The sequence below is a fragment of the Nicotiana sylvestris genome, chromosome 5 (assembly GCF_000393655.2).
Source record: "Nicotiana sylvestris chromosome 5, ASM39365v2, whole genome shotgun sequence".
NCBI lineage: Eukaryota > Viridiplantae > Streptophyta > Magnoliopsida > Solanales > Solanaceae > Nicotiana > Nicotiana sylvestris.
Window position 1 is genome coordinate 10,382,384 of NC_091061.1, and position 26,657 is coordinate 10,409,040.

Below are 26,657 nucleotides of genomic sequence, written 5' to 3' on the forward strand. Positions count from 1 at the left end.
CTTGCATTTTATTTAATTTATTTATCATTTTGGGATCAAATCAATTCGTTTATCTATAAATCACATATAAATTCAACTGTATCGTTCTACGAGATAAACATATATGTATACATTTTATTCTCCAGTTTTCTTGTATTTGGATAGAGCACTAACATTGTATGTATCGGTGGTCCAGTGGCCAATAGACAACCGACAAACTGCTAACTGCCAATTCAAAACTCATGACTTATCTGTAAAAAGATGTCATGGATTTTATGCATCCGGAACGACGTCATTATTTTGACTCAAACAGCCTAACGGTAAAAATGCTGGCGGGATTTTTGGTCTATTACTTTTAATCTTTTCTTCATTCCCATGTAACCGTGTCACCGAGCAACGCACGTTTGGTATTTCTTTTTTTTTTTCTTGAGATTTTTAATTAAGAGAAATTTAATTAACATTAAATTTATAATATTTTTATCAGTTAGGTATGAGAAAATTAATCGATCAAATATGACTTAACTTTTAAAGTTTGATAAAATAAATCCGTTAAACAAATTGAGATGAGAGTACATTGTTAACAATGTTGAAAGAGATTCTTTGACCGGTTCTGAACAACAATAATGACAAATCCAGTGAAATTATACAAGTGAAATTCTTTATGAGTTATCTAAGTATAAATATTGAGAGTTGAATTCATAACACATTATTCCAAAGCGGTTAATTTTTATTGATGACATGTTAAGAATATCAATAGTATTATATTATTAAAAGTGAATTACAATCATTTTCATATAGTTAACATAGATTGAAGAGAGGTATGTTTCAAACAACAACAATAACAAAACCTCAGTATAATCCCATAACTGGGGTTTCGAACAATAATAATATTTTAGTGTAAAACCTTTATAACTGTCAATATATTTTAGTTAATCTTATTTTGAATAATCTTAACTACAAAAGCGTACATTACTTTTTTATTTTAATCCTTGAACATTTTCTATACAATAATTTTAAAAGAAGTTATATGCATATATTAAAAAGTAAAAATGCTAAAATTTAATTATGTATTATTCAAAAAATTTCAGCTTCATTCATTGTTAATTTTTTTTGATCCTTTTATACCATTGAAATAAGAAAAGTATCTCCTATTTGTCCTTTGCTATTAACATAGCTGGAGCTTAAATGAGTGAACTTCATATATCTAAATTTCTTGAGAAAAAATATAATCATAAATTTACTCCTTCACTTTTTGGCTACAATTTAAAATTATTTTCTAAGTTAGAGTCTCCTTATGGGTTAATGGCTAAATTAAGACCCCCCCCCCCCAATAAATGGGGATGAGATTAAATAAAGTAATTTCAAATATATTAGATAAAATTCACCATTTTCCGTCTTAATTTAAAACAATTGGGAAAAAGGTTTTGAACAAGCGTAAACAACGACCAAGACCTGTTTGGTTGGTAAATTTCTTCAGTTCTATTTATAAAGCAAATCTCCTTTTAGATCTGTTTCATTTTCAAAGCCTTCTTCACGATCTCTCAAAACTGAGGGTAACAGCCAAACGAGTCACACTCCTTTCTACTCCATCAAACGATTTTTTACCGATCCGTAAGTAAATTTACCGATTTTCATATGCATTTTCACGAATTTATTTACTGTTTTAGAATCATTTTAGGATTTGTATGATTTTATGAGATCTAGTTGATTAATGCTGAAATGTTGATACTGAAATTCGGCCCAAAAATAATGGCATTTTAACTACAAAAGAAAGATTGTGATTATCGTACTTTTATGTAGTGTTTAAATGTAGGTATTTTATTTCGAAAAGATTAAGAAATAATGATATACGGATTCACACTGAATTTGAATTTACTGATTGAATTTTCCATTCTTTTTGAGTAATGATGTAGATGTGCTTTATATATGCTACAAGAAACTCGAGCATAAAGTGATGAGTGGTAAGTTTATGTTTAATTCAGCGGCGGATGTATATTATTAGTTTTAGGTTGAGTTCAACCCAGTAACTTTGGCTCAAACCATGGGTATGTGTTAAGAAATCTACTAAATATGTATACAATAACAACAACAACCCAGTGAAATCCCACACGTGGGGTCTGGGGAGGTTAGTGTATATGCAGACCTTACCCCTATCCTGGGAGGTAGAGAGGCCGTTTCCGATAGACCCTCGGCTCAAAAAAGATGAAAGGAAAGAGTATAAGCAAGCAATATCAACAAAGAAGGCCAGAAAAACAATAACGACAAAGGAAACAATAGCAACAAGCTGTACCAACAACAAAATACTAAGAAATCGAGGTAAAAGATAATGGGGAAACAACATGAACTACTAGAAATCTAAGACAAGGAACTACCAAACTAACCCTAAAACCATGGGTATGGAACAAAAATACACTCGACTGCCTACTAACTTTCTATCCTAATTCTCGACCTCCACACCCTCCTATCAAGGGCTGTGTCCTCGGTAAGCTGAAGTTGCGACAAGTCCTTCTTGATCTTCTCCCCCTTTAGGTCTCCCTCTGCCTCTACTCCTACCCATCAAAGCCAACCACTCACACCTCCTCACTAGGGCATGTGGGCTTCTCTTCTTCACATGCCTGAACCATCTCAGTCTCGCTTCTTACATCTTGTTCTCCACGCGGGCCACTCCCACCTTCATCCCGATATCTTCATTCCTAATCTTATCCAATCTGGTATGCTCGCACATCCATCTCAACATTCTCATTTTTGCTACTTTCATCTTCTGGATATGTGAATTATTGACTGATATGCACTTTGCCCCGTGCAACATAGTCGGTTTAACCACCACTCTGTAGAACTTACCTTTGAGTTTCGGTGGCACAGTCTTATCACACAAGACACGGGATGCTAGCCTTCACTTCATCCACCCGGCTCCGATGCGGTGTGTGACATCCTCGTCAATCTTTCCATTCCTTTAGATCATAGACCCAAGAAACTTGTAACTTCCTCTCTTGGGAATAACTTGTGAATCCAGCCATTTCCACCACCCTTTCCCGAACCTTCATAGTATAACTAAGTAATTTGATGCCCCTATTGTTGTTGCAATTTTGGATATCACCTTTGTTCTTGTATAATTGAATCATCATACTCCACTGCCATTCTTCTGGCATCTTCTTCATAGTTCATCCTAAAAATAACGTTAAACAACCCGGCAAGCCACTCCAAGCCTGCCCCACCCAAGTGCTTCCAAAATTCCATTGGAATTTCATCTGGCTCGTCGCTCTGCCCCTGCTCATCTTACGCATAGCCCTCTCGTCCTCCTCGATTTCTATGCTCCTACATGTATAAATATGAAATTGCGAATCGAGTAACTCAAATGGTCAGCGGGTTTAGTGGCATCATGAATTCAAATCATGGATTTCCCGTGGTGTAATTTATTTGATCTATCCGTGGTGGCATGTTTATCTTCTTATTTTTAAAATCCATACGGGTAAAATGTTTATATTACTAGTGCAAAATTCTAGGAAAAATGAAGGTTGGAGATGTTTGAATCGACTAGTTCGCAGTCCCGTATAAAACTTTACCTAACAAAAAAGAAGTCACAGTCCCATACTAGTTGGGGCCGGCTGTATGAATACTCTATATCTATTCCGCACTATTTGTGTACAAAAGAATAAAATATTTGGAGGATTCATGGTAGTATGACCATTTTTACATTGTCTGTCAACCAACCACCACTCATCTTCTTTATTTGGACTTGAGGCTGGCTATGCGAAGCTCGTATATTTAGAGTTAAGCAAGGGGACGCACATAGAAATACTGTGTCAATGACTTGGTGCATATGCTGTAATTGAGCATATACTTCGATGTGATAGGTCTTTTTGGTTCATCTTCAGTTGAGTTGCTTCACGTGTGGGTGCCATTAAACACATACTAACTTAATTACTGAAGCATGATGTAGATACTGGAGATCTACGGCCATAGCCCCTCTTTGATTCTCCTTACCATTACACCGCATTCAAATGATTTTGATTCATTTTTAATATTTCGTTATTCTTTCTGGGATAATCCCTGCAGGACACTCTTCCCTTACAGGTCCCGTTGGTGTATCATGTGCTATGCTTATGCGGCTGACTTATCTACTGTATGATGATAGTCAATAAGCTTTTCATGTACAATGCAAGAATGGACTAGAAAACTCTGGCGTGAAGAGTAACTTTGCTTAGAATTTGTAGTGCAAGCATGGTGCTTAACAAAGTTACAGAAATTGTTTCCGCTGCAGTGGCTCGTTTCTCGAACCCAAAGACGTCTAGCACTCCATATCCATCATCGGGGTTACCACCTCTGCCAGGTTCACTTAATATTTCCAGCTTAGATCAGAAGAACAAGTTGAGACTTTCCTCATCCCTTCAAGATCTTTCTGCATATCGGCGGCTTGATCTGGAAGATGGTGATCTTAACCCTGAAATAGAGAGGGGTTCAACTAATTTAAAACGGCTAAATCTTTTCAAGAGAGAAAATTTGGGTACAAGCTTCTCCAAGGTGAAGGGGTCACCAGCAGTCAATTCTGCACGAACGAAATGGAAGCGAGTTATCTTAGTTCTCCTCTGCTTGCTATTGGTTGCATTTCTCTTATATATGTTGTTTTTTTATCTTAATTTATTCCGCGGAGAGTCAAAGTTTTATGTTGTGCTTGATTGTGGTAGTACTGGGACTCGTGTTTATGTATATCAATCATCCCCTAACTATAAAAAAGATAGCGATCTCCCTATTGTATTGAGATCACTGCCAGAGGGTTTCCAGAGAAACTCAAGATTACAGAGTGGACGGGCTTACAACAGAATGGAGACAGAACCTGGATTTGACAAATTGGTGCACAACACATCTGGCTTGAGAAAAGCAATCAAGCCACTAATTAAGTGGGCAGTGAAGCAAATCCCCAAGCATGCGCATAAATCTACTTATCTCTATCTTTATGCTACGGCTGGGGTCCGCAGGCTGCCAAATTCAGATTCAGAATGGCTTCTCAACAATGCTTGGTCCATTTTAAAAAGTTCGCCTTTTATGTGCAAGAGAGAATGGGTTAAAACTATCACTGGCATGGAGGAAGCCTATTATGGATGGATAGCTATGAATTACCACACCGGTATATTGGGGGCAAAACCTAAAAAAGGAACATTTGGTGCACTTGACTTAGGTGGCTCATCGTTGCAGGTTACTTTTGAGAGCAAGGAAAATCTCCCTGATGAAACTAGCTTAGAGCTGAATATTGGTGCAGTTAATCATCATCTTACTGCTTATTCCTTAGCAGGATATGGCCTGAATGATGCTTTTGACAAGTCTGTAGTTCAGCTTCTCAAGAGGCTTCCCAAGATCAGTAATGCAGATCTCACCAGTGGAAACATTGAGATCAAGCATCCGTGTTTGAATTCTGGTTACAAGGAGCAATATATCTGTACTCATTGTGTTTCCCTATACCAAGAAGGTGGTAATCCTACCACTGGGAGAGAAGTTTCTGGTAAAGGGGGAAAGCCTGGAGTTCGTGTTCAGCTTGTTGGAGCTCCAAAATGGGAAGAATGCAATTCACTTGCAAAAGTTGCTGTCAATTTGTCTGAATGGTCTGGCAAAAATCCAGGAATTGATTGTGAGTTGCAGCCCTGTGCTCTTGCAGAAAATCTTCCTCGTCCTTATGGCCAGTTCTATGGTATGTCTGGTTTTTACGTGGTATATCGTTTTTTCAACTTGACCCCTGATGCTGCGCTGGATGATGTATTAGAAAAGGGTCAGGAATTTTGTGAGAAGACTTGGGATATCGCAAAGACTAGTGTTGCACCTCAGCCTTTCATAGAACAGTATTGCTTCAGGGCACCATATGTTGTCTTTTTGTTGAGAGAAGGCTTGCACATTACTGATAGTCAGGTAACCATTGGTTCCGGAAGTATTACTTGGACGCTAGGTGTTGCACTGTTGGAAGCTGGAAAGGCAGTTTCAACTGGGGTGGAATTTATTAGTTACAAGCTATTGCTCATGAAGATGCACCCAATTATTCTTTTTGCTATTTTGTTTGCTTCATTAGCTGTTCTTCTTTGTGCATTATCTTGTGTTGGGAAGTGGATGCCCAGGTTCTTCCGTAGGCAATATCTTCCCCTTTTTGGGAATAATAGTGCTTCATCCACATCTATAATCAACATTCCAGCTCCTTTCAGTTTCAGGCGGTGGAGTCCTGTTATTACAGGTAATTTCTTCTGAAAATCATGTGTACCGTGCTATTCTAGTTTAGAATATGTCCATCGCTGTCCTTGTTAGGGAAATCAAAACAAAAATATCATCGCTTTTATGGGTAGGAAGCTCTTTTGAAATCAAGTTCACCTCTGTGCCCCATTTATCTGTTTATTGGAAGCTTTTTATACTAGCTTGAATTATACATCTCTGACAGTACTAATTTCAAAGTCTAATTTGGAACAAAATATGATAATTTCACTGATTATAAAAAAATGATGGCTTCAGAAATGAAGTCACACTAAATATACACAACAATTGCCTTTATACCAGTTGTTAATGCTAATTGTCATATTAAGGCTTCAGCAAAGTGGAGTTGAATGGAGTTTTTTATGCCTCCAGCGTAGACAGTTTCCTCTAACTTATGATCTTTTCTTGTTGTCATAGACCGTCATCTTCTAAAGGAGCAATTCTGTTTAAACTATTAGTACTGGCTCAGGAAGATTACCTTTTGGTAAGAATAATCAATAATTGTTGTGGATTAGAGTGAGAAGGTAACACCAGTTTTTGAGTCATATAGATAACAAACATACTTATGACACCGTCTTGATATTTAAGGAGCAATGAATTTGACCTATTTCCACGGTTCCTATATTGAGATCTCTGTGCCTTACTAATTATGAGTTGAAAAATCGACTTAACACTTTATAGTTCGCTTTTATATTGCTGTTACTATTAGCACTATTTCTCAGATATCCTTTCTTAGATCACGCCAATTTGTCTTTCAGGTGAAGGAAGAGTGAAAATGCCACTCAGTCCAACAGTCGCTAATACACAACAGAGACCATTTGACACTGGGCATGGTTTCGGTGGCAATGGTATCCAGCTCACTGAATCTTCTTTATATTCATCATCTAGCAGTGTCGCACATAGTTTTTCATCAGGGAGCTTGGGTCAGATGCAATTTGAAAGTAGTAGCACGGGTTCCTTCTGGTCCCCACACAGAAGCCAACAACGTCTCCAGAGCAGGAGATCCCAATCACGAGAAGATCTTATTTCTTCACTGGCTGAAGTGCCCTTGCCTCCAAAGGTTTAAATCTGATGGTAATATTGCTCTTTGAAGAGAAAATCATGAGGCTGATGATTGCTAATGGCTCATTAGCCAAATTGCTAATTACCATCAGCTATGAATCTCATGATATACGCCTGTCCTGCGTTCTCCTTTAGAGGCACCATAATGAGGCTACTACTTATTCATCTGACATTACATAGAATAGAGTCATGACACGGACATTATCAGCCAAGAGAAGTCTGTCCTCACTAAGCCAGGCGACTGTGCAGAACAACAGAGAACTTGTTACTATGAGGAGCTTGGCAAAGATTTGCATCCTGTGAATACTGGGGATACTAATGAACTCCGACTATTACTCCAACTTGATAGTCCAAAATTTCACATGATTTGAATGGAGGAGATTCTCTAAATATAGTCCTTGATGTGAATGAGGTAGCCGGCTTGTAAATGGTCAAATTGCAGGTTAGGTTAACTCGAGATTTTGGCAACTCATTCTCTACTCATATTTCACACAGTATACATGTTTCTTAATTCTTTGTACTACCACTATTCTAATGCTATTTAGAGAATTCAACATTTTCACAAGCATTATTCTGATATTAATAGAATACATAGCTAAGAGCATTGAGAAAGTCACTGTGCTGTCTTTAGAAAGGGTAGTCTGAGGGAATCAGCATGAAGATGTAAATGGTTTGTCCTGCACCAAACAACAACAATAACAACCCAGTAAAATCCTACAAGTGAGGTATGGGGAAGGTAGTGTGTACACCTTACCCCTACTCCGAGGGAGTAGAAAGGCTGTTTCCAATAGACCCTCGGCTCAGGAAGACGGGTTGTCCTTAACCAAAGTGGAGAATTTGTTTGCAGGTTATTGTCATCCACCCTACTTGACACTGTCAGATGTCTTGTAGCAGCTGCTCTCATTTTATAAAGCTTTATGATAAAAAATTGTGCAGAGGTACTCCTAATGCATCACATGTCACTTGTTACGCGCCTTCTAAAATTTCTTGCTTCACAAAAGGAATGCTGCAGGGAAAGAATTCTTCTCAAATTTTGGCTCAGCCACCTTCTGCAGATCCTTTGAATCCTCAACAGCCTCAGTTCTTCCCGGGGCCTAAAAAAAGGCTAAGAGCATAAGAAAATCCTCCTTTACCTTTCACCGGAAACACTATACCACCATCGACACAAGGTCAACTAGGTTATGTACCTAACGACACGTATCATTAGGGGTATTCATGGTTCGGTTTGGATCGGTTTTTCCCTAAAAAGAAACCAAACCAAGTAATTCAGTTTTTCAAATATTAGAACCAAACCAAACCAATTAAGTCGGTTTTTTCTCGATTCGGTTTATATCGGTTTTTCGGTTTTTTCGGTTATTTGTCGGTTTTTTCTTAAATATAAGATATACACTACCAAACACACATTTCGGCGACCACATTTTCAACGTAACACTATCAAATCAATTGTCCTTTGAAAAATCTATTATTTACCAATATATATTGATGATAATTGAATCAAATAATGATGAATAATTTAAGGACTCAATTAAAAATATATTATTTTTAACATGAAATAGATTCTTACACTTAACAAAAAAAAACTATCAATTAACCTAGAATGTAAAGGTAAAGGACTATACTAAAAGTGCAAACAATTAATATTTACTATAAAAATTTTAAAACTTTGTATAAAAGTATACATATATATAGATGTAATAATAAATTTAAAATAGCTACTCCTATATTCGGTTTGGTTCGGTTTTTTTTAATTAAAACAAAAACCAAACCAAATTTGATCGGTTTTTAAATTTCAATACCAAAACCAAACTAAACCAAAAAGTATCGGTTTTTTTTAGTTGGTTTGATTTGATTTTCGATTTGGTTCGGATTTTCGGATTTTTATGAACACCCTTAAGTATCATATATCCATTTGTGTTACATTTGAACCAACCCACATAGGCAATGACCAGCTCACCTGCTTGCATATAATATCAGGCATGTAACCTTGAAAAAACTATACAATCTCCACCTAAACAAGAGCAGAATTAGACAGAATTAAAACATACAAAGCCGTTTTGCCTTTTTTTTTTTTTTTTAAAAAACATTTATTGGAAAAGCTAACAGATTAAAAAAAGCAACCTAGCCCCAATCTTATACTCGTGAAGGCTCTTAATAAACAATTTTTATTTTTATTTTTTCGTTCTATACATCCACAAAGTAATTCAAACTTGGGAGGTGAAGGGGAAATCAAACTATTTACACGCGCATCAATGTAGCATTTAGACTTGTAGATGTAAAAACTTTACAAGCTATCAACAGAAAAGTTCTTCAAAAGTTTCAGCAGAGGCCTCATTAACATCATCAGAGGTTCTAGTTTCGGCAGCATTTGGCTCCAAACCGTTAAGGTACTGTTGATAGAGATATGATGCAAAACCCCATAAACCAAAAAACAATGACACTAACTTCAAGCCACTCATACTATGATGCAAAACTAAAACAGCCCCTACAGTTAGAATTACATATCTTCGCCATGAACATTTCTCTTATTTTTGGCGTTATAGGGCCATAAAGCAGGACGATTTCAAATTTTTTGTATGCTAATGTCCATGTCATCTTCACGAATCCGAGCGACAGGCTCCGAATCGCCTAAAATTTTGTGGGCCCATTAGAAACAACCTAATGAAAAGTAATCATCACTTCTCCATGACCGTTCTTTTTTTTTTTGGCGTCTTAGAGTCATAGAACAGGAATTAAGCACGATTTTCGATTTTTCGTGTGCTAATGTTCATGGTATATTGGGAGACCGACCCCCAATCACCTAAGATTTTGTGGGCCCATAAAAATGGCTTAATGAATAATAGTCATTGCTTCTCCATGGCTGTTCCTAATTTTTTTGGCGTTTTAGGGCCATAAAACAAGAATTCAACATGATTTCTGATTTTTCGTGTGCTAATGTCTCCGCCATCTTCATGAATTTGGGCAACCGGCCCCGAATCACCTAAAATTTTGTGGGCCCATCAGAAACGACCTAATGAACAATAGTCATTGCTTCTCCCTAGTTATTCCTCGTTTTTTGGTGTTTTAAGACCATAAAACTGGAATTCAACATGATTTTCGATTTTTCATATGCTAATGTCCACGCTATTTTCATGAATTCGGGCGACTAGCCTCGAATTGTCTAAAATATTTTGGCCTCGTACAAAACGACGTAATGAAAAATAGACCATGCTTCTTCATGATAGTTCCTCATTTTTTGCTATTTTAGGGGTCATAAAACAGGAATTCAGTGTGATTTTTGATTTTTCATGTGCTAATATCCATGCCATCTTTATGAATTCGGGAAACCGACCCCGAATCGCCGAAAATTTTGTGGGTCAATCAGAAATAACCTAATGAATAATAGACAATGGTTCTCCATGTCCATTCCTTATTTTTTGGCGTTTTAGGTAAGGGTGGGCGACTGGGCGTTCGGTACTTGTACGGTATTAAGAACTACGGTTCGGTACTTCGGTATTCGGTAAATTTATTGTGCAAACCAAATATCGTACCAAACTAGTTTGGTATGGTTCGGTATTTCGTGTTTGATTCGGTACGATTTCGGTAGCCAATCAAACTAAACTGAAATGACTTTTGCATTGGTGTAAAACATTAAACATAGCTGGCCATAACAGTTTTTAACTTTTCATTTTTTTTGCTAAAAACATTTTCAACACCAACACTTGAAATAGGAAAGCACTGTTATGGTCCTTAGGGAACAGTCAAGACTTTGCAACACTTGAAATAGATTGCTTTCTCCTTTGAACTTATCCTGATTACAAGAATGAAACATATGAAGCCTAAGATGCAAAATCTGTGACAATTCGGAATAACAGTTAGAAAATTCTCAAAACTTGAGATTTTCTCCTTGTAATTGGATATATTGTTTATGGATTAGGTTTCATTTATTGGAGGAGAGGTAGACATCCACTCTTTATTTTGGCAAGAAAAGTAAAAAATTGTATTCATCACATGCTTATGTTTTGCTTGAGTATACTCATCTATTAAATAATTCAATATTTCGAAATATCGAAACCTCAATACCGAGGACCGTACCGAAATACTGATACCGAGATACCGAATAAAACGATATCGAAATAACGAATTAATTCGGTCAGGCTTGAAATTTTATTTTTCGGATTTTATGCCCACCCCTAGTTTCAGGGCCACACAACATGAATTCAGCACAATTTTCGATTTTTCGTGTGCTAATGTCCCCGCCATCTTCATGAATGGGGCGACCAATACCAAATCACATAAAATTTTATGGGCCCATAAGAAATGACCTAATGAACAATCGCTATTAATTCTCCATGTGTGAAAACCTTGCTTTTTGGCGGTTTTGGGCCATAAAACAGGAATTCAGCATGATTTCCAATATTTTTGTGCTAATGTCCACACCATCTTCATGAATTCCGGCGGTCGGCCCCAAATCGCCTAAAATTTTGTGAGCCTATCAAAAATGACCTAATAAACAAAAGTCACTACTTCTCAACGACCCTTCCTTGTTTTTGGTATTTTAGGACCACAAAATAGAAATCAACACGATTTTCGATTTTTCGCGTGCTAATGTCCACGCCATCTTTCATGAATTCGGGCGACTAGCACCAAATCGCTTAAAATTTTATGGGCCCATTAGAAACGAGCTGATAGAAAATAGTCATCGATTCGCCATGATTGATCATCATTTTTTGGCGTTTTAGGTTCTATAAAACAAGTTTTCAGGACGATTCGTAGATTTTCTTGTGCGATAGTCCACGCGATCTGCATCAATTTGGGCGACATGTCTCGAATCTCCTAAAATTTTACGGCCCCATAAAAAATGATCTAATGAACAATAATTATCGCTTCACCATTTAAGGCCACAAAACACAAATTCAGGACAATTCCTAGATTTTCATGTGCTATAGTTTACGCCATCTGCATGAATTCGGGCGACCGATCCCGAATCTCCTAAAATTTTATGGGCCCATAAAAAAAACCTAATGAACAATAATCATTGCTTCACCATGACTGCTCCTTATTTTTTGGAGTTTTACAGCTATAAAACATAAATTCAAGACTGATAGAATGTATGGGTCCACCAACTTCTATAGAGAACCAGGTTCTCTATCAGGTTCGACAATACACACACAGAGAATAGAAATTAAATGACAAGAGGAATTTTACGTGGAAAATTTCCAGCTCAACGGGATTAAAAATCACGACCTATCCTTATAGGATTTCAACTTCACTACTGAGCAACTTTCAGATTACAACTTATGCAACGTAGGAATTAAACTCTTAATCCCTTACTAACTTGTAATACACCTATTACAAGCCACTTTGCAATAACTTTATTACAAAGACTTTAAAACTTGACTAACTCTAGCCAAGACTTAAACACGCATGTTTAAGGTTTACAAAGATGTTCCTATAGAGTGCTTCTAAATAAGCTGGATAGGAATTACAATTTGAAGAACTATTACAAAGTTACAATTCAACTAAGGACACACAATAACTCGATGTAGAAGCTGGTCCATATTTGCTTTGTTCTTTGTTCTTGAGGCACTTGAAACTTGCTGTATGGTCACGTTAATGATCTTGTCAAATGTTCAAGTCATTTGTTTTACCTTCTTTGGATGCATATATACATGGGTGACATCACTCACAATGATACAGGCAAGGTAGGTAAAAAGTTTTCTCTAGAAGGTTGACTGCAGCACTGTTCTGCACAGTAGCGTGTGCAGGCAGTAACTTTCCAACTGGAAAGTTGACTTTGTGCAGTCTCCTCGGGAACTGGTAGGGACCTGATCCCCCAGCTATTCCTTCCACTTCTGAAGGGCTGAATCATATTCCCCGCTAAATCCCATCCTGGGATCTTGTGAACTTGAGCCCTTATAAATGTGTAACAGGTTCCTTATCTGGTTCTGGATAGTAAGTTTGTTATATCATCAAAACATAAAGTAAAGTACTTATAACAAAAGTACATGTAACCTATCAATTTTTCCCCTTTTGATGATGACAAACTTATAATTGAAAATCCTTGAAGAAGCCACAAAGGAACCAAATTGTGAACCAGAATGATCTTAAGTTCCCCGAAGTTATGCATTCCCCCTTTGTCAGTACCCGAACTTTTTGTGAGCATTCCCCCCATCCCATCTGTTTGATTATTCAATTAAAACCATTTCCTCTTTTTGGCATCATAAAAAGAGCAGAACAGTTAGCATCATAAAGAAGTCTAGCATAGTTAACTTATGCCACTTATGTGCTTACAACATGATAAAAGACAGAAGTAAAAGAGCAGCAACATCAACAGCAAAAGGGAAACCACTTTCATTAACCAGATTTTGGACTAATACATGCGGGAATAGAGTCATTGTTTTTCATCCACAGTCCAGAACAAACAAAAACCAATACCAGAAATAGCAAACCATCACCAACAACAACTAAAAAAACATACACTGGAAACTGGACACTGAGGGGACATTCTTTAAGGGACACTTGAGGAAGGGGGCTTGGAAGAGAAAGCAAGAGTTTGGAGGACAAGATCCATTCGAGTATTCGCAGACAATTGCTCATTGAGCAGTCTTTCTTTCAGGTCCTCTACCTGTTTCCTTAGATCAACATTCTCCTTTGATAGGCGTGCAACCTCTGCACTGTGAGAACCACTGGAACCAGGTACCTTTTGCAACTGACTGAGCTAATTCTCAAGAATTGCATTCCTAGTCTTCAACTTCCAGATCTCCTCTGTGGCACTATTCTGAGCATTTATCAGTTGAGAGATTGTGGAAGTGCTTCCAACTCATCCGACTTTGTCAATACACTCACACTCCTCTAGAGTAGTTTTTGAGAAAGATTGCTTTTTGGTGCCTACTATGGCCTAACCTAGAGGTACTTTGAAAACTCAAAGACCTTTGTGAGAAGGAACCCGTAAGGCAGTCCAGGATTCCCGTCTTTGAGGTTCTCCACCTTCTTCATATGCTCAATCATTATGGCAGGCAAATTGATGGAGGAAAAATTGTCCAAAGTCTCCATAAGGAATAGGTCAGCTTTGGTTGCAACAGATCTTTTTTCAGCGTGAGGAAGCAAAACTTTGTTAACCATCTCAAAGAGCAGCTAATAAACTAGAAGGAGTGCCTTCTTATGCACCTGTTCCCCATGTTGTACTGCCCTTGTCCTTGACGATGGCATTTCTGAAGTTTGGTGTGCAAGCACCCTTAGTTGATGACACTCATTAGGTAAGAACTCCCAAAATTTGCCCCAGTAAGGCAGAATCCATCAATATGTCCACCCCATTTACCAACACACAGATTTGATCACCATCTACTATGAAGAGACTGGTGTAGGAACTCCACACCTCGTCCTCATACACTGTAGGAGCCTCAATCGTAAACAAATTGGTCCACTCTTGAGCATCATACATAGCCACTAATTGTCTCATCCCAGCACTCTCTAGAATGTCAGAGGCAAATGTGCGACCCCACAGCACTTTCTGATTTCCCAGCTTCCTTTTCTTATACCTCAAAGTTTTACTCACTTTTCCTTTCTTGACGGAACCAGGTTCCTTATCATCATCATCATCATCATCATCCCTCTTTCTTTTTACTGACATGCTAACAGACTTTTCTTTCTCCACTAACTTGCTCTGTCTATGTTCACCAGATTTCTCCACTTTTCCTCATCAAACTTGTCACCATGCTTCTTCATTGTCTTGTAACTAGAACTTTTTGCCAACTTTTTACTGGAACCAGCAACATAACTCTTGGAAGAACTCTCAGCACCCTTAGAGGTGTGCTTTCTGGATTTAGAGAGAGTGCTTCTTCCTTGAAGACTTGCAAGATAGGGAACTAGGTTCCTCTTTGGTTTCCCCATCCACATTCACTACAGGAATATCCTCTGCTTGTACAACTTTTCCATTTTTGACCAACCTTCTCCTTCTTCTACTCCTTTTTCTCTTCTTAAGGGCAAACTCTAGAGCCTCATTTTGCTGCAACCGAATAGCAGGTCGCTTAGGATGTGTCTCTGAAGTTGCCACTAGCTTAGTCCTAGCCCTGATCAAACTAGCATACACCAAATCATTTGTGTCTTCTTCACTATCAGGATTTGTCTTAGGCACCACCATATTCAAAGGCTCAACATCGAAGTGGGGAGAAGGAGCATGATAAACACTGACCTGTGAGGATGACTCCTGACCTGGATTCTCCATGGAGGGATCAGGTTCATTATTTAGGATCCCAGTAGGATCATCTTCTTTCAGCTGTTCAAAAGGCACAATTGCTCCCTCTTCTTCTATATCTTCCCCCTATGGCTCGGACCCTCTTGCACCTTCCTCTGTAATGACACCTTCTGATGCAATGGACAACATATTCCCTATTTCCTCCTTTTCTTGTGGTTCTATGGCGATTTCAACAAACGAAGGAGCGATGCCTTCAGAGTCATCACTTGTCTAGGAGATCTCACTCTTCATTATTATTCACCCATTCTTTACTCAAGTGCTCATCCATGGATAGGGTAGAAGGTTCCTAAACAAAGTTCCATTGTTCACTCCATTGCCTCTATTTGACTGGTGAGTCTGGAGGAGGACAGCCATCTTCAGACTTGCTTAGAGGAGGGGTGGAATCGGAGAGGGTAGGAAAGGGAGTGGAGTGTGGAGGAGACTCTTCATTAGGGTTTGGAGAGATGTTCACCACTCTCTCTGGTGAGGACTCAATCACAGTGCTATCAGGCATGCTAACAGTTGCTTGATTTTCAGACATGTTGAGATTATTCTCGAGGGACTGTGGATTTGAGAAGAGAGAAGACAAATAGGGAATTTTTTAGTTTGGAAGAGGAAGGGCTGTGATGTTGATTTAATTATGATGAGGGACCCGTTCTGAAATGGCGGCACCTTTTTTCTTGGGAGATGTATCGTTTAGAGACAAGAGTGATGTTTGGGCTGTGACGTATTGGATGAAGAGACATGACTTTAGAGAGACTATCACGTTGATGATGATGTGGCAGTTTTTTTAATCATTTTAAATTGTGTATGAGAGAACAAATAAACCACTAACCTATCGTTAGAGAACTAGGTTCCCTGATAGGTCTGGCAAGTGAGATTTATCCCCTTATTCATCATGCACTGCAACATCTGCTTCTGTAGTCATCGTTGTAAGCACGTGATTTTTGCCCTATATGAGAATTACTCCCAAAAATTCAAAAATAAAATGATTTTTTTTTGGTGTGCAATTTTGTGATATTTTGTGATATTTTGAATAATTATTTGTATTTGTCTGTGCGTGTTTATTTGCTAAATTAATAAAAATAAAAAAATATGTCGCATTTTGCATGTAGGATTTAATTCTACAATTTTTAGTAATTAAATTTGTTTTACAAAAATTAAAAATTACAAAAATAGGCATCGTTTGCATTTTTAGCATTTTATGACCAAATATACAATTTTATGCTTAATTATTATTTAATTGTGCATTAATTGTTATTGGGAGTTAATTTGCGCTTTTATAACTTAATTTAGTTCTTAATAATAGTTTAAGTATTTTTATAATTTAGTTTTAGAGAAATAAAAGAAGAAAAGAGAGCGGAAATATAAAGAAAGTCGGAATTGGGCCTCTTCTTCAAATTTAAGCGACAAGCCCAAAAAATGGCCCAATCTTCCCTATGACCCAGTCCATTTCGAACTGGGTCGACCCAGTCCATAACCCAAAAGACCCAAACCCCATTTGTCTTTCATTTTTTACAAAACAAAAAACAAAACAGAAACAAAAAAAAGAAAAGAATTCAATTCTTGTTTTGTTCGTTGTTCATCGTTGAAATTATTTTTCTAGTTTGTTCATGTTCATGTGCTTTGTTAAAATTAATTTTCAGATTTCAAAATAGAAGTTTAATTAGTTGTTTTCATGTTTATTTCATGTTTGTATTATTGTTTAAGTAAGTATTTGTTAGTTTGATGTTTGTTAGATTCAAATTGAAATTTAATCAACTATTTCTTCAATTTGTTTCATGTGTTTATGTATTGTTAGAAATTGTTAATATTGTTAAGTTCAAGTTTAAGTTCATAATTGTTTCTTCGTCGATCTTGTTATTTGTTTAAAGAATTTAGTTGTGTTAGAGAAATATGTTGGTTTAATCGTTTAAATCCATCATGTTTGTTGTTTAAAATAGATTTAATTCATGTTCATACTTTGTTTGATTGTTCTTGAATCCGAAATTTGTATAGCTTGATTTCTTGTTTACCATTTGTGATTATTTCTTGAATTTGTCTCATAAAGTTTAATATAGGAATTGTTGGTTGTAATGTTGTTAGAATTGATTTTAAGTTCAATATGATTGAAGTTAGAAATCTAAATATACTTGTTTGTTGTAGTTGTTGAATCCGAAAATAGAATTGTTTGTTGCTAAAATATTGTTCAATCAAATTTTAGTTGTTCTTTGTTGTTCAATTTGTGTTCATGTGATTTGTTGTTGAAATGTTGTTAAAATCGTGTTCATGTGATATTGTTGTTATGATGTTCATCCGTGTTCATATTGTTGTTTGAACATTGTTAGAAATTGATCATATTGTCTATATTTTGGTTAAGTTTGATTAATTGATGTGTTATAGCTGATGGGTAGTTTGGTAAATTTGTAGTACGTTCAGGGGTAGTTTGGTAATTTCAGTAAGGTCGTGAGGGGTAGTTTAGGAATTGTACATTTTGAAATTGTTTATTTGAAGCATGGGGGACAAAATGAAATGGGGTGGGTTGTGATATAGTTGTTTAATATAAAGGGGGGACAAGATTTAATTTAAAGGGGGAATCTTGCATTATTTTAAATGAAGCATGGGGGACAAAATATAATGGGGTGGTGTGATATGTTTATTTAATGTAATGGGGATGAGTGGAAAGATAATGGGTTGGGTAGAGAAAAAGTATGGATTTTAATTAATTGAAAGGTTTATGGGATGAGTTATAAGAAGAAGTCTTGAACACAAGACATAAAAAAAAAAGAGAGAGATAGAGAAAAATACACAGATACGAGAGAGAGAAACAAATCTGAAAATAAGAGAGAGAAAAGGGCTGAACATTTAAGAGATAGAAAATTCCGAAAAATATTTAAGCTTTCAAATAAAAAAAAACTAAAAAAAAATATTCTGCTTTCTTTTGTTGTTTGAAATCAAAATTAATTGTTGTTTCATCAAAGCTGGAAGCTTTTTTTTTTTGTTTTTTTGGGATTACTACTCCACCGGTCCGTTACTGGGTTGTTACTGTTGCTGGGCTATTGTTGCTGTGTTGTACTGATTTTACTGCTGCTGCTGATTCTCATATTCATTTTCTTTTGCTTCCAATATCAGGTACACAACTGAAAAGCTGGTTATTGTAATCCGAAATATGAAGCGTGAATACATATGAAGAATGAAAATTTGAAGTTTTAATTTCGTTTTTTTTCTTTGTTCCTTTTGTTGATTGTATTTAAGCTATTTCATGAATTACTAAATAATAACTGGAATAAGAAAATAATATCATAAGTTAGTCTGTAATAAATCGGTTCGGAAAAATAGGTTAATTCACTAGTTATGAAGGCTTCAAGATTATAGGTTGATCATGAACAAGTAGCTAATTTTGGCTAAGACACGAATTTAAATTAAACATCGTAAATTAGGCATTAAGGCATGACTTGAGCTTAAGCAAGATTAGAAGAACGTTTAAGTCTAATAAACTTTCTAATAAACTTTAGTAATTATGGTTAAATTTAGTTTCAAATGATTGTGAATAATTAATCTCAATAATATTTTTTTAAAAAAATAACTATGCTAAGTTTTAATCTAGCTATATTTGTTTATTTTGAATATTAGTTGTTGAATTTTTATTTAATTTATAATTTTCGAAATTAAGAATAAAATTCCTTTTTCATCAATATTTGTATGAATCAAGCAATTAGCGTGTCATGTTTTCTTAAATAATAATAATAAAAAAACGTAATTAATTAGGATTTTCTTTATTCATTTTAGAGACTAATTTTAAATAGCAAAATGTAGTCGCTTTAAGATTTATCCATTTAGGAAAATAAATGAGATGAGCCTCGCTTAATAAAATGTATAGATTGCGGGGCCCTCAATAAATGTACATTTAATTGCTTAGAATTAAGGAGGAGTCGTTTTAGCAAATTTCACGGCCCTACCCCAAAGTAATAAATCGCTAATTGCTTTAGGCGCGATATAATAATAATACATTCTTAAACACGGGTATGCATTTATGCGACCCAAATCCAAATCCCAAAACATTGAATAAAAATACGTTCCGGATCGTGGATGCATTTTATGTGACCCAATCCAAAGACATGTTTTTAAACGATGTTCACATTCTTTAAAAAATATAATAATGAAAGCGGTAAAAAGATAAAACTTGCACATGAGTCCATATTTGTATAAAATCAGATAATCAAGCCAAATATAACAGTTGAGCGACCGTGCTAGAACCACGGAACTCGGGAATGCCTAACACCTTCTCCTGGGTTAACAGAATTCCTTATCCGGATTTCTGGCGACTCTGAAATAAAGAAATAAATCCCGTTTCGACTGTTCTTTAATTGGAAAAACTCCCACGCACCCTCGCGGGCGCGGAAAAAGGAGGTGTGACAATCGTGCGTGACCTGTAATGGTATAGAGGTGAGTTAGAATTAGCCAGAAAACACTTTAGCTAGCTTTTACCTGACTATGACTTTCATAACCAATAATGAGGAACCAGGTTCTCAGTTGTGTTTCATCATCCCCCACTGCAAGGTGATCTTTCTCAGAATGCTTTCTTCCCAAGGCTTTTGGTGAAGATGTCTGCAACTTAATCTTCAGCAATCACTGTATTTGCCCCTCTTGAGTTTAACTCAAGCTTTTCCAATTTGTTGTTTGGTCCATAGCACTTGACCACAGCAGGATGGTGATTATACATATTCTGCTTCAGCTTTTGAGAGTGCCATTGAATTCTGATTCCTTGAGCCTTATGAGACAATATAGTAACTCAGAGACTGTCCTAGTTCAGGCGAGATTTTCCTATCCATTTACTTGGAGGACAATAGAGAACCAGGTTCTGTGTTCTACTAGGATACCTCAAGATACTTACACCATCCTTCAGATGAGAATACCTTGGACTTGATTGAGACCCTGCACAGAACTCAACTCTGATCTCGATGTCCAGTCTACTTGCAGTGAGATACATGAGTGATTCAGTGATGTCTCTACGCAAAAGCCTTCTTTCCAACAGCTTGTTTTTCAGCTTCTGTTGTTGTATATGCGGGACCTGGTTCCTAGCTGGAATCAATGAGCGTTCTCTACCTTGATCAGTATTTCTGTTCCCTTTTGAGACGAGTATGTCAGGGGAGTTCCTCCATCTCTTCTACCATCAGATTTTCAAGGTTGACCCTTCCCATTATTAAGAACATGACAGTTATACCCAGGTATCCTCACTTGAGTCAGCAGCTTTGGTTAAGATGTTTGCTAACCCTTCATCAATTAATATTGACCGTGCCTAAATTTTCAAGAGTCATTTTCTTCTCTTCAACAGCTCTAGTTGATGTGGTATTCTTTGAGCTAAGTGGTTGAGTAGTTCTTCTTTCAACATAGCATTCATCCACTTGTGGCATTGTCCAAACATGTTCCATGATTTAGTGTGATGCCAGCCACGTTTGTTTCTATTGGTACCTGGATCTTCTTGACAAAAGCCACAGTTTCTTGAAAGATCCCATCCTTGGTTATGAAGTGTTGTTTGCCCCTTTTTGGCTTGAATGAAAATCTGACATGCTTTTTTTTGCACAGACAATGCACACTTCATGATACTTCTTCCTCAACTTTATCAGACCACGATACTTGTTCCTCAACTTGATACTTGTTCTTCTTGACAAACGTTCATGCTCCAAACTTTTGGCCCATGATTCAGTATTGTTTTTACCAGCTTCCAACCAACTTATATCTCCACTCTGCAGCAGTTCAATCACAGCAACATACATACTCTTGTGTCTTTTGTCTACAACAACACCCCACCATTCATAGGATTTGAGATTGTGAATATTCTGGACAAGCATTCCACTTTATATCCTTTAGCACAAATTTTTCAACTCCTAGAGTGTACCCCATTTCTAATCATTTTAAAAAAGGTACAATCTCTCATTGCAGGGCTTTTTAGTGAAGGAAGATTGATTGTATTTCCAGTCCTGTCCTTTGAGCAGGCACTGTTCATGTGTCATTATTGGCTACTTTCCTTCACTGCTCCTTGGAACCGGAAAACAAGGGTTAGATTTAGGAATCCAAACAAGTTTGGGTCCTTTGTTAAGAGAAAAAGGATAAATGAGTGCTCTCTTAGTCCAACCAGGCAAAATGCGTTTCCTATTTGATGGTTTCCTATTTGACGGACCAGGTCCTCTTGCAGTAGTTGCTCTCTCAGCAAAGACTTTATTTCTCTGATGAGACTGAACCGTGGCCATGCAATATTCCTTAAGGTGCCCATTGTTGCCACAGTGGGTACATAGCCAATTGTGGGGTATAGTAACATACTTGTTATGAGGGTTGTAGGAAATCATTTCCCTTTGAAACCCAATCCCCTGCATGTTTCCCCCAGAGTTGGTGTACATGGCAGTGATAGCATCCGAGGACCAGGTCCACTTAAGAGATTTCTCAAGATCACTCTTTACTTTCCCTAGTTCTTCCTAAAGCTATTTGTTTTTCTCAAGTTCAGCACACAGACTAGTCTTTACCAAGTTTAAATCATTTTCAAGCTTAATGTGTGCTTCACTTGCAACTTCCTTTCCCTTTTCAGAGTTTCCAGGCCTATTTGCAGCATTAAAATCCTCAATTATTTCTTTCAAGTCTACTACCACCACTACTAGGTCATCTCTTTCTTGCTCAATAATAACAACTCTCTCAGTCAAGGTTTCCTTTTCTTTACTTGCACACTCAATGGTTTCTTTTAAGTCCACCACAACCACCATTAAATCATCTCGTTCATGTTCTATACTAGCAATTTTCTCTTCTAAGGCATTCTTTTCTCTTTTCAGGTTCTCTATTGTCTCTTTGAAATCAACTACAACGACTACTAAGTCATCTCTGGTTTGTTCAGCTTCCCCTAATTCCATAGTTAAAACATATTTATCATTGATAAGACTATGGTAAGCATCAATTAGCACATTTGCTAATGACATAAGTTTTTTAGGAGAGTAAGATTTTAGATTTTTCTGAACATCCAAAAAGTTTACCTCATCGTCGTCGTCATCTTCATCGTCATCAGATTGATCCATTAGATCAAAGATTGAATCATACTCAGTTGTTTCATTTTCCACTATCATCATTGAACTGCCACTATGGTCATCTTCTTCTTCATATTCACTGGAGGAGTCTCCCCATGCAGCAAGAGCTTGCTTTACAATATTTTCTGCATCATTCTTTCTCTTGAAGCGTTTGTCAGGAACCTGGTTCCTCTTTGTTGCTTTGTCAAAGTTGTTATTATATCGATCTTGCTTTAGGAGGGGGCAATCCTTAATGAAGTGTCCTGGCTTGCCACATTTATGACAGAGGTCATAATTTCTGGGCTTGCTAGAGCTACCTCTTTTTGGAATGCCTCCATTCCTGCGAACCATCTTCTGGAACCTTTTTGTCAAGTAGGTCATGTCCCCGTCTTTACCACTAGAGTCATTGTTGTCCGCCTTGAGGACCAAGTTCTTCTCTCTTTTTGGCTCTCTTCTTTCATTTTCCTTCCTCTTCTTCATTTCATAGGTTTTCAAGTTTCCAACAAGTTCATCCATGGTCAGTGTCTGCAAGTCCTTGGCCTCTGTAATGGCGTTAACTTTGCTTTCCCAAGAACTAGGCAGTACACTAAGGATTTTTCTGGCATGTTTGTTTCTTTGAATACTTTCACCAAGAGAGTGAAGCTCATTGATGATGGAGGTGAATCGAGTATGTATATCTTGGATGGACTCATCATCTTTCATTCCGAAGAGCTCATATTCTGTTGTGAGCATATCAATTTTGGATTGCTTCACCTGAGTTGTTCCCTCGTGAGCTGTCTGAAGAGCCTTTCAGATCTCTTTTGTTAATTGACAAGCTGATATCCTATTATATTCATCAGGGCCAATACTGTAAGCACATGATTTTTGCCCTATGAAAGAATTACTCCCAAAAAAAAATAAAAAATAAACAATTTTCCTTGGTGTGCAATTTTTGAATTTTGTGGTATTTTTGGATAATTATTTGCATTTGTCTCCGCATGTTTATTTGTTAAATTAATAAAAAATAGAAAAATATGTCGCATTTGCATTTAGGATTTAATCCTACAATTGTTAGTAATTAAGTTTTTTTTTTACAAAAAATGAAAAACACAAAAATATGCATCTTTTGCATTTTTAGCATTTAATGTCCAATTGTACAATTTCATGCTTAATTATTACTTAATTGTGTGTTAATTGTTATTGGGAGTTAATTTGCGCTTTCATAACTTAATTTAGTTCTATATGATAATTTAAGAATTTTTAGAATTTAGTTTTAGAAAAATAAAAGAAGAAAAGAGAGAAAAAAACAGAAAGAAGAGAGGACAGAAAAAAAAGGAGAAGAAAGAAAAAAGAAGAGAGAGAGATAGAGAAAAAAAGAGAGCTGGATATTAAAGAGAGAGAAAAATTTCGAAAATACTAAGACTCCAAAAATAAAAAGAAAAATATTCTGGAAATTCAAAAGAAGAATAGTATACACCTGATATACAATTTAAATATTCTGATATACGGATTCAGAAATTAAGGGTTGAACATTAATTAGTCTTTCAAATCTGAAAAGATTCCCTTGGCTTCTGTCTGTTGATTGTTGTTGGTGTTTTCTGGATTTTTTTATCTTGAGTTTTAAAATCCGTCACTGGTTTCTCATTGCTGGTTGCTGGGTGTTGCTGTTGTTGTATGCTACTAAATTTCTGCTGATCTCCCTTTTCTTTTGCTGAACATCTGACGATAGCTTAACAGACGAACTATCTATATATTGCCTAAAAAATAAATAAATGGTGTAGTAACTCCGTCTAGTTAATTCGTTATTGTTGGATGATTATCATGTCTCAAAAAGCACGTTAGTTCATCAAACGAATAGACCATTTAGGAACTTGTAGGAATGTTGTTTAGTTAAATACTATTGGTTAATTTCAGCATGTAAATGGTTTAGAATTAAAATTAGATTGCTAAGTTTTTTTTAATTTGACAAACTGTGAACATGCCTAGTATAATGTAACTAGGTAGTAACATGTGAATAGGATGGCCCAGGTCTAGTTTATGCCATACACGTTGAGCCTGAGCCCGCATTGGCAATAGATTGCCCCGCTTGCATCATTTTTAGAATTTATGAATCATATTCGAACCCCAAATATAACAACTCAAGCATGTAAATAAATTAAGACCTTTTTCTCTTTCATTTTGTAGAGACAATTTTAATAGAAAAAATGTAGGCACTTTAGGATTATCCTTTTAAAATAAATGAGATGAGTCTCGCCCAATAAAACACACAAATTGTGGGGCCCTCGATAAATGTTTAATTAAAATTACTTAGACGTCGGGATGAGCCGTTTTAGCAAAATTCCACGGCCTTACCCAGAAATAATAATACGTTAATTGTTGTAGGCGCGCATTTTAATAATCTTACCCTCTTAAACTCGGGTGCGCATTTATGCGACCCAAATCCAAATCCCAAAACATTGAATAAAATGCGTTCCGGATCGCGGGTGCATTTCATGTGACGCAATCCAAAGACATATTTTTAAACGATGTTCATATTCTTTTAAAATATAATAATAAAAGCGGCTAAAGGATAAAATTTGCACATAAGTTATAATATGTATTATATCAGATAATCAAGCCGAATATAACAGTTGAGCGACCGTGCTAGAACCACGGAACTCGGGAATGCCTAACACCTTCTCCCGGGTTAACAGAATTCCTTATCCGGATTTTTGGTTCGCGGACTGTAATACAGAGTCATTCTTTTCCTCGATTCGGGATTAAAATTGGTGACTTGGGACACCCTAAATCTCCCAAGTGGCAACTCTGAAATAAACAAACAAATCCCGTTTCGATTGTCCTTTAATTGGAAAAAACTCCTTCACCCCTCGCAGGGACGGAAAAAGGAGGTGTGACAGCTCTGGCGACTCTGCTGGGGAATTTTACCCAGAACCACTGGTTCAGGGTTAGAAATTCGAGCTTATATAAATTGTTATATTTGGTTTTATCTGATTTTGTTACATGTTTTGGCTCAATGTGCTAATTGGTTGCCTTTTACCGCTTTGATATTACGTGAACTGTATATAAACTGTGCCGAAACTCATCTCCTCTCTGAGTCTTCTGAATCATGAAGAAGGGTGTACTTCGTACGACTTCTTTTCTGTATAGTGTCAAATCCCAATTTAGAACGAGGTTCAGACAAGTTGCTAAGCCGGTGAAGCTTCTGTATTCCCGGTACGCTGCCCCCCCCTCCCGGCTCGAGTAAGCCAGGTCTAGAACAAACACCCATGTTTTGAACTTAGAATAACTCAACTTCATGCCGGATCCTAGTAGGAACGCTTATCTGCATCATGTGCATGTTGACTTAGGAGACTCAACATAGGGGTTGGGTCCGTTTAGGGCTAGCAACCTGAAATGAAAAGACCATCCTGATGCATCCTATTTGTTTTCTGTGCATTTATTTGCTCGGGCTTGCATGTTGACCGGCTTCTGAATCTCGGGAATGTTAGAAATTTAAACAAAAAAAAAAAGAGAAAAAATAGCAGTTGAAGAGTTAATTGATTGTTTTGGAAAAAAAACCAATACCCAAATACTGTCGAAACTCTACCGAAATTTTGAGAAAAATATTTTATTTTTAAATAGTTGTTTTATTCAAAAAAAAAAATAGTTTGTTCTGTTATGGGAAAAGAAAAAGAGTCTTGATTTTTGTTTCAAAATAGTTTATTTGCCAACGGAAGCGAAAATATGTTGTTTTTTTTAAAATAGTTTTTTTATTTTATTCATTTATTTTGCTTGAAATGCTAAAAATTAAAAAAAGAGAGTCGTGTTTTAAAATAGTTTGTTTAATTTCCCGAACTACGCGGGTTTGATTCTCACCGGATGTGAGATATGTAGGCAAGCCTCATCGGGTCCAACCTCCCATTTTGCTAAAATAGCCAAAAACAAATAATAATAAATAAAAAACATGTCCAAAATTTTAATTTTGTCATAAAGAAGTCGGGTGACGCTGTTTTGTCAAAACATAGCCGAATGTTCCCGAAAGGGACGCCGGAAGGCTGACTTTGCATAAACAGCCACCTTTGGGTCATTTTTTAAGATTTGATCTAGTTGACCCACACAGCCTTAAAAATCTTCGTCCCCGAGGTGCTGAAGGGTCGTGTTTGCAACACCAGGTTTTTATTTAAGTTGAA

General features: G+C 36.6%; 1 protein-coding gene across 1 annotated transcript; it reads left to right on the plus strand.

Annotated features, from left to right (window-relative positions):
- The first annotated feature begins 1,452 nt into the window (after nucleotides 1–1,452).
- Nucleotides 1,453–7,837, plus strand: LOC104249714 (probable apyrase 7). Its single transcript, XM_009806190.2, has 3 exons — nucleotides 1,453–1,590; nucleotides 4,036–6,193; nucleotides 6,966–7,837. The coding sequence occupies exons 2-3, from the start codon at nucleotides 4,201–4,203 to the stop codon at nucleotides 7,271–7,273; spliced, it is 2,301 nt and encodes a 766-aa protein (XP_009804492.1). The 5' UTR covers nucleotides 1,453–1,590; nucleotides 4,036–4,200; the 3' UTR covers nucleotides 7,274–7,837.
- Nucleotides 7,838–26,657: the final 18,820 nt, after the last annotated feature.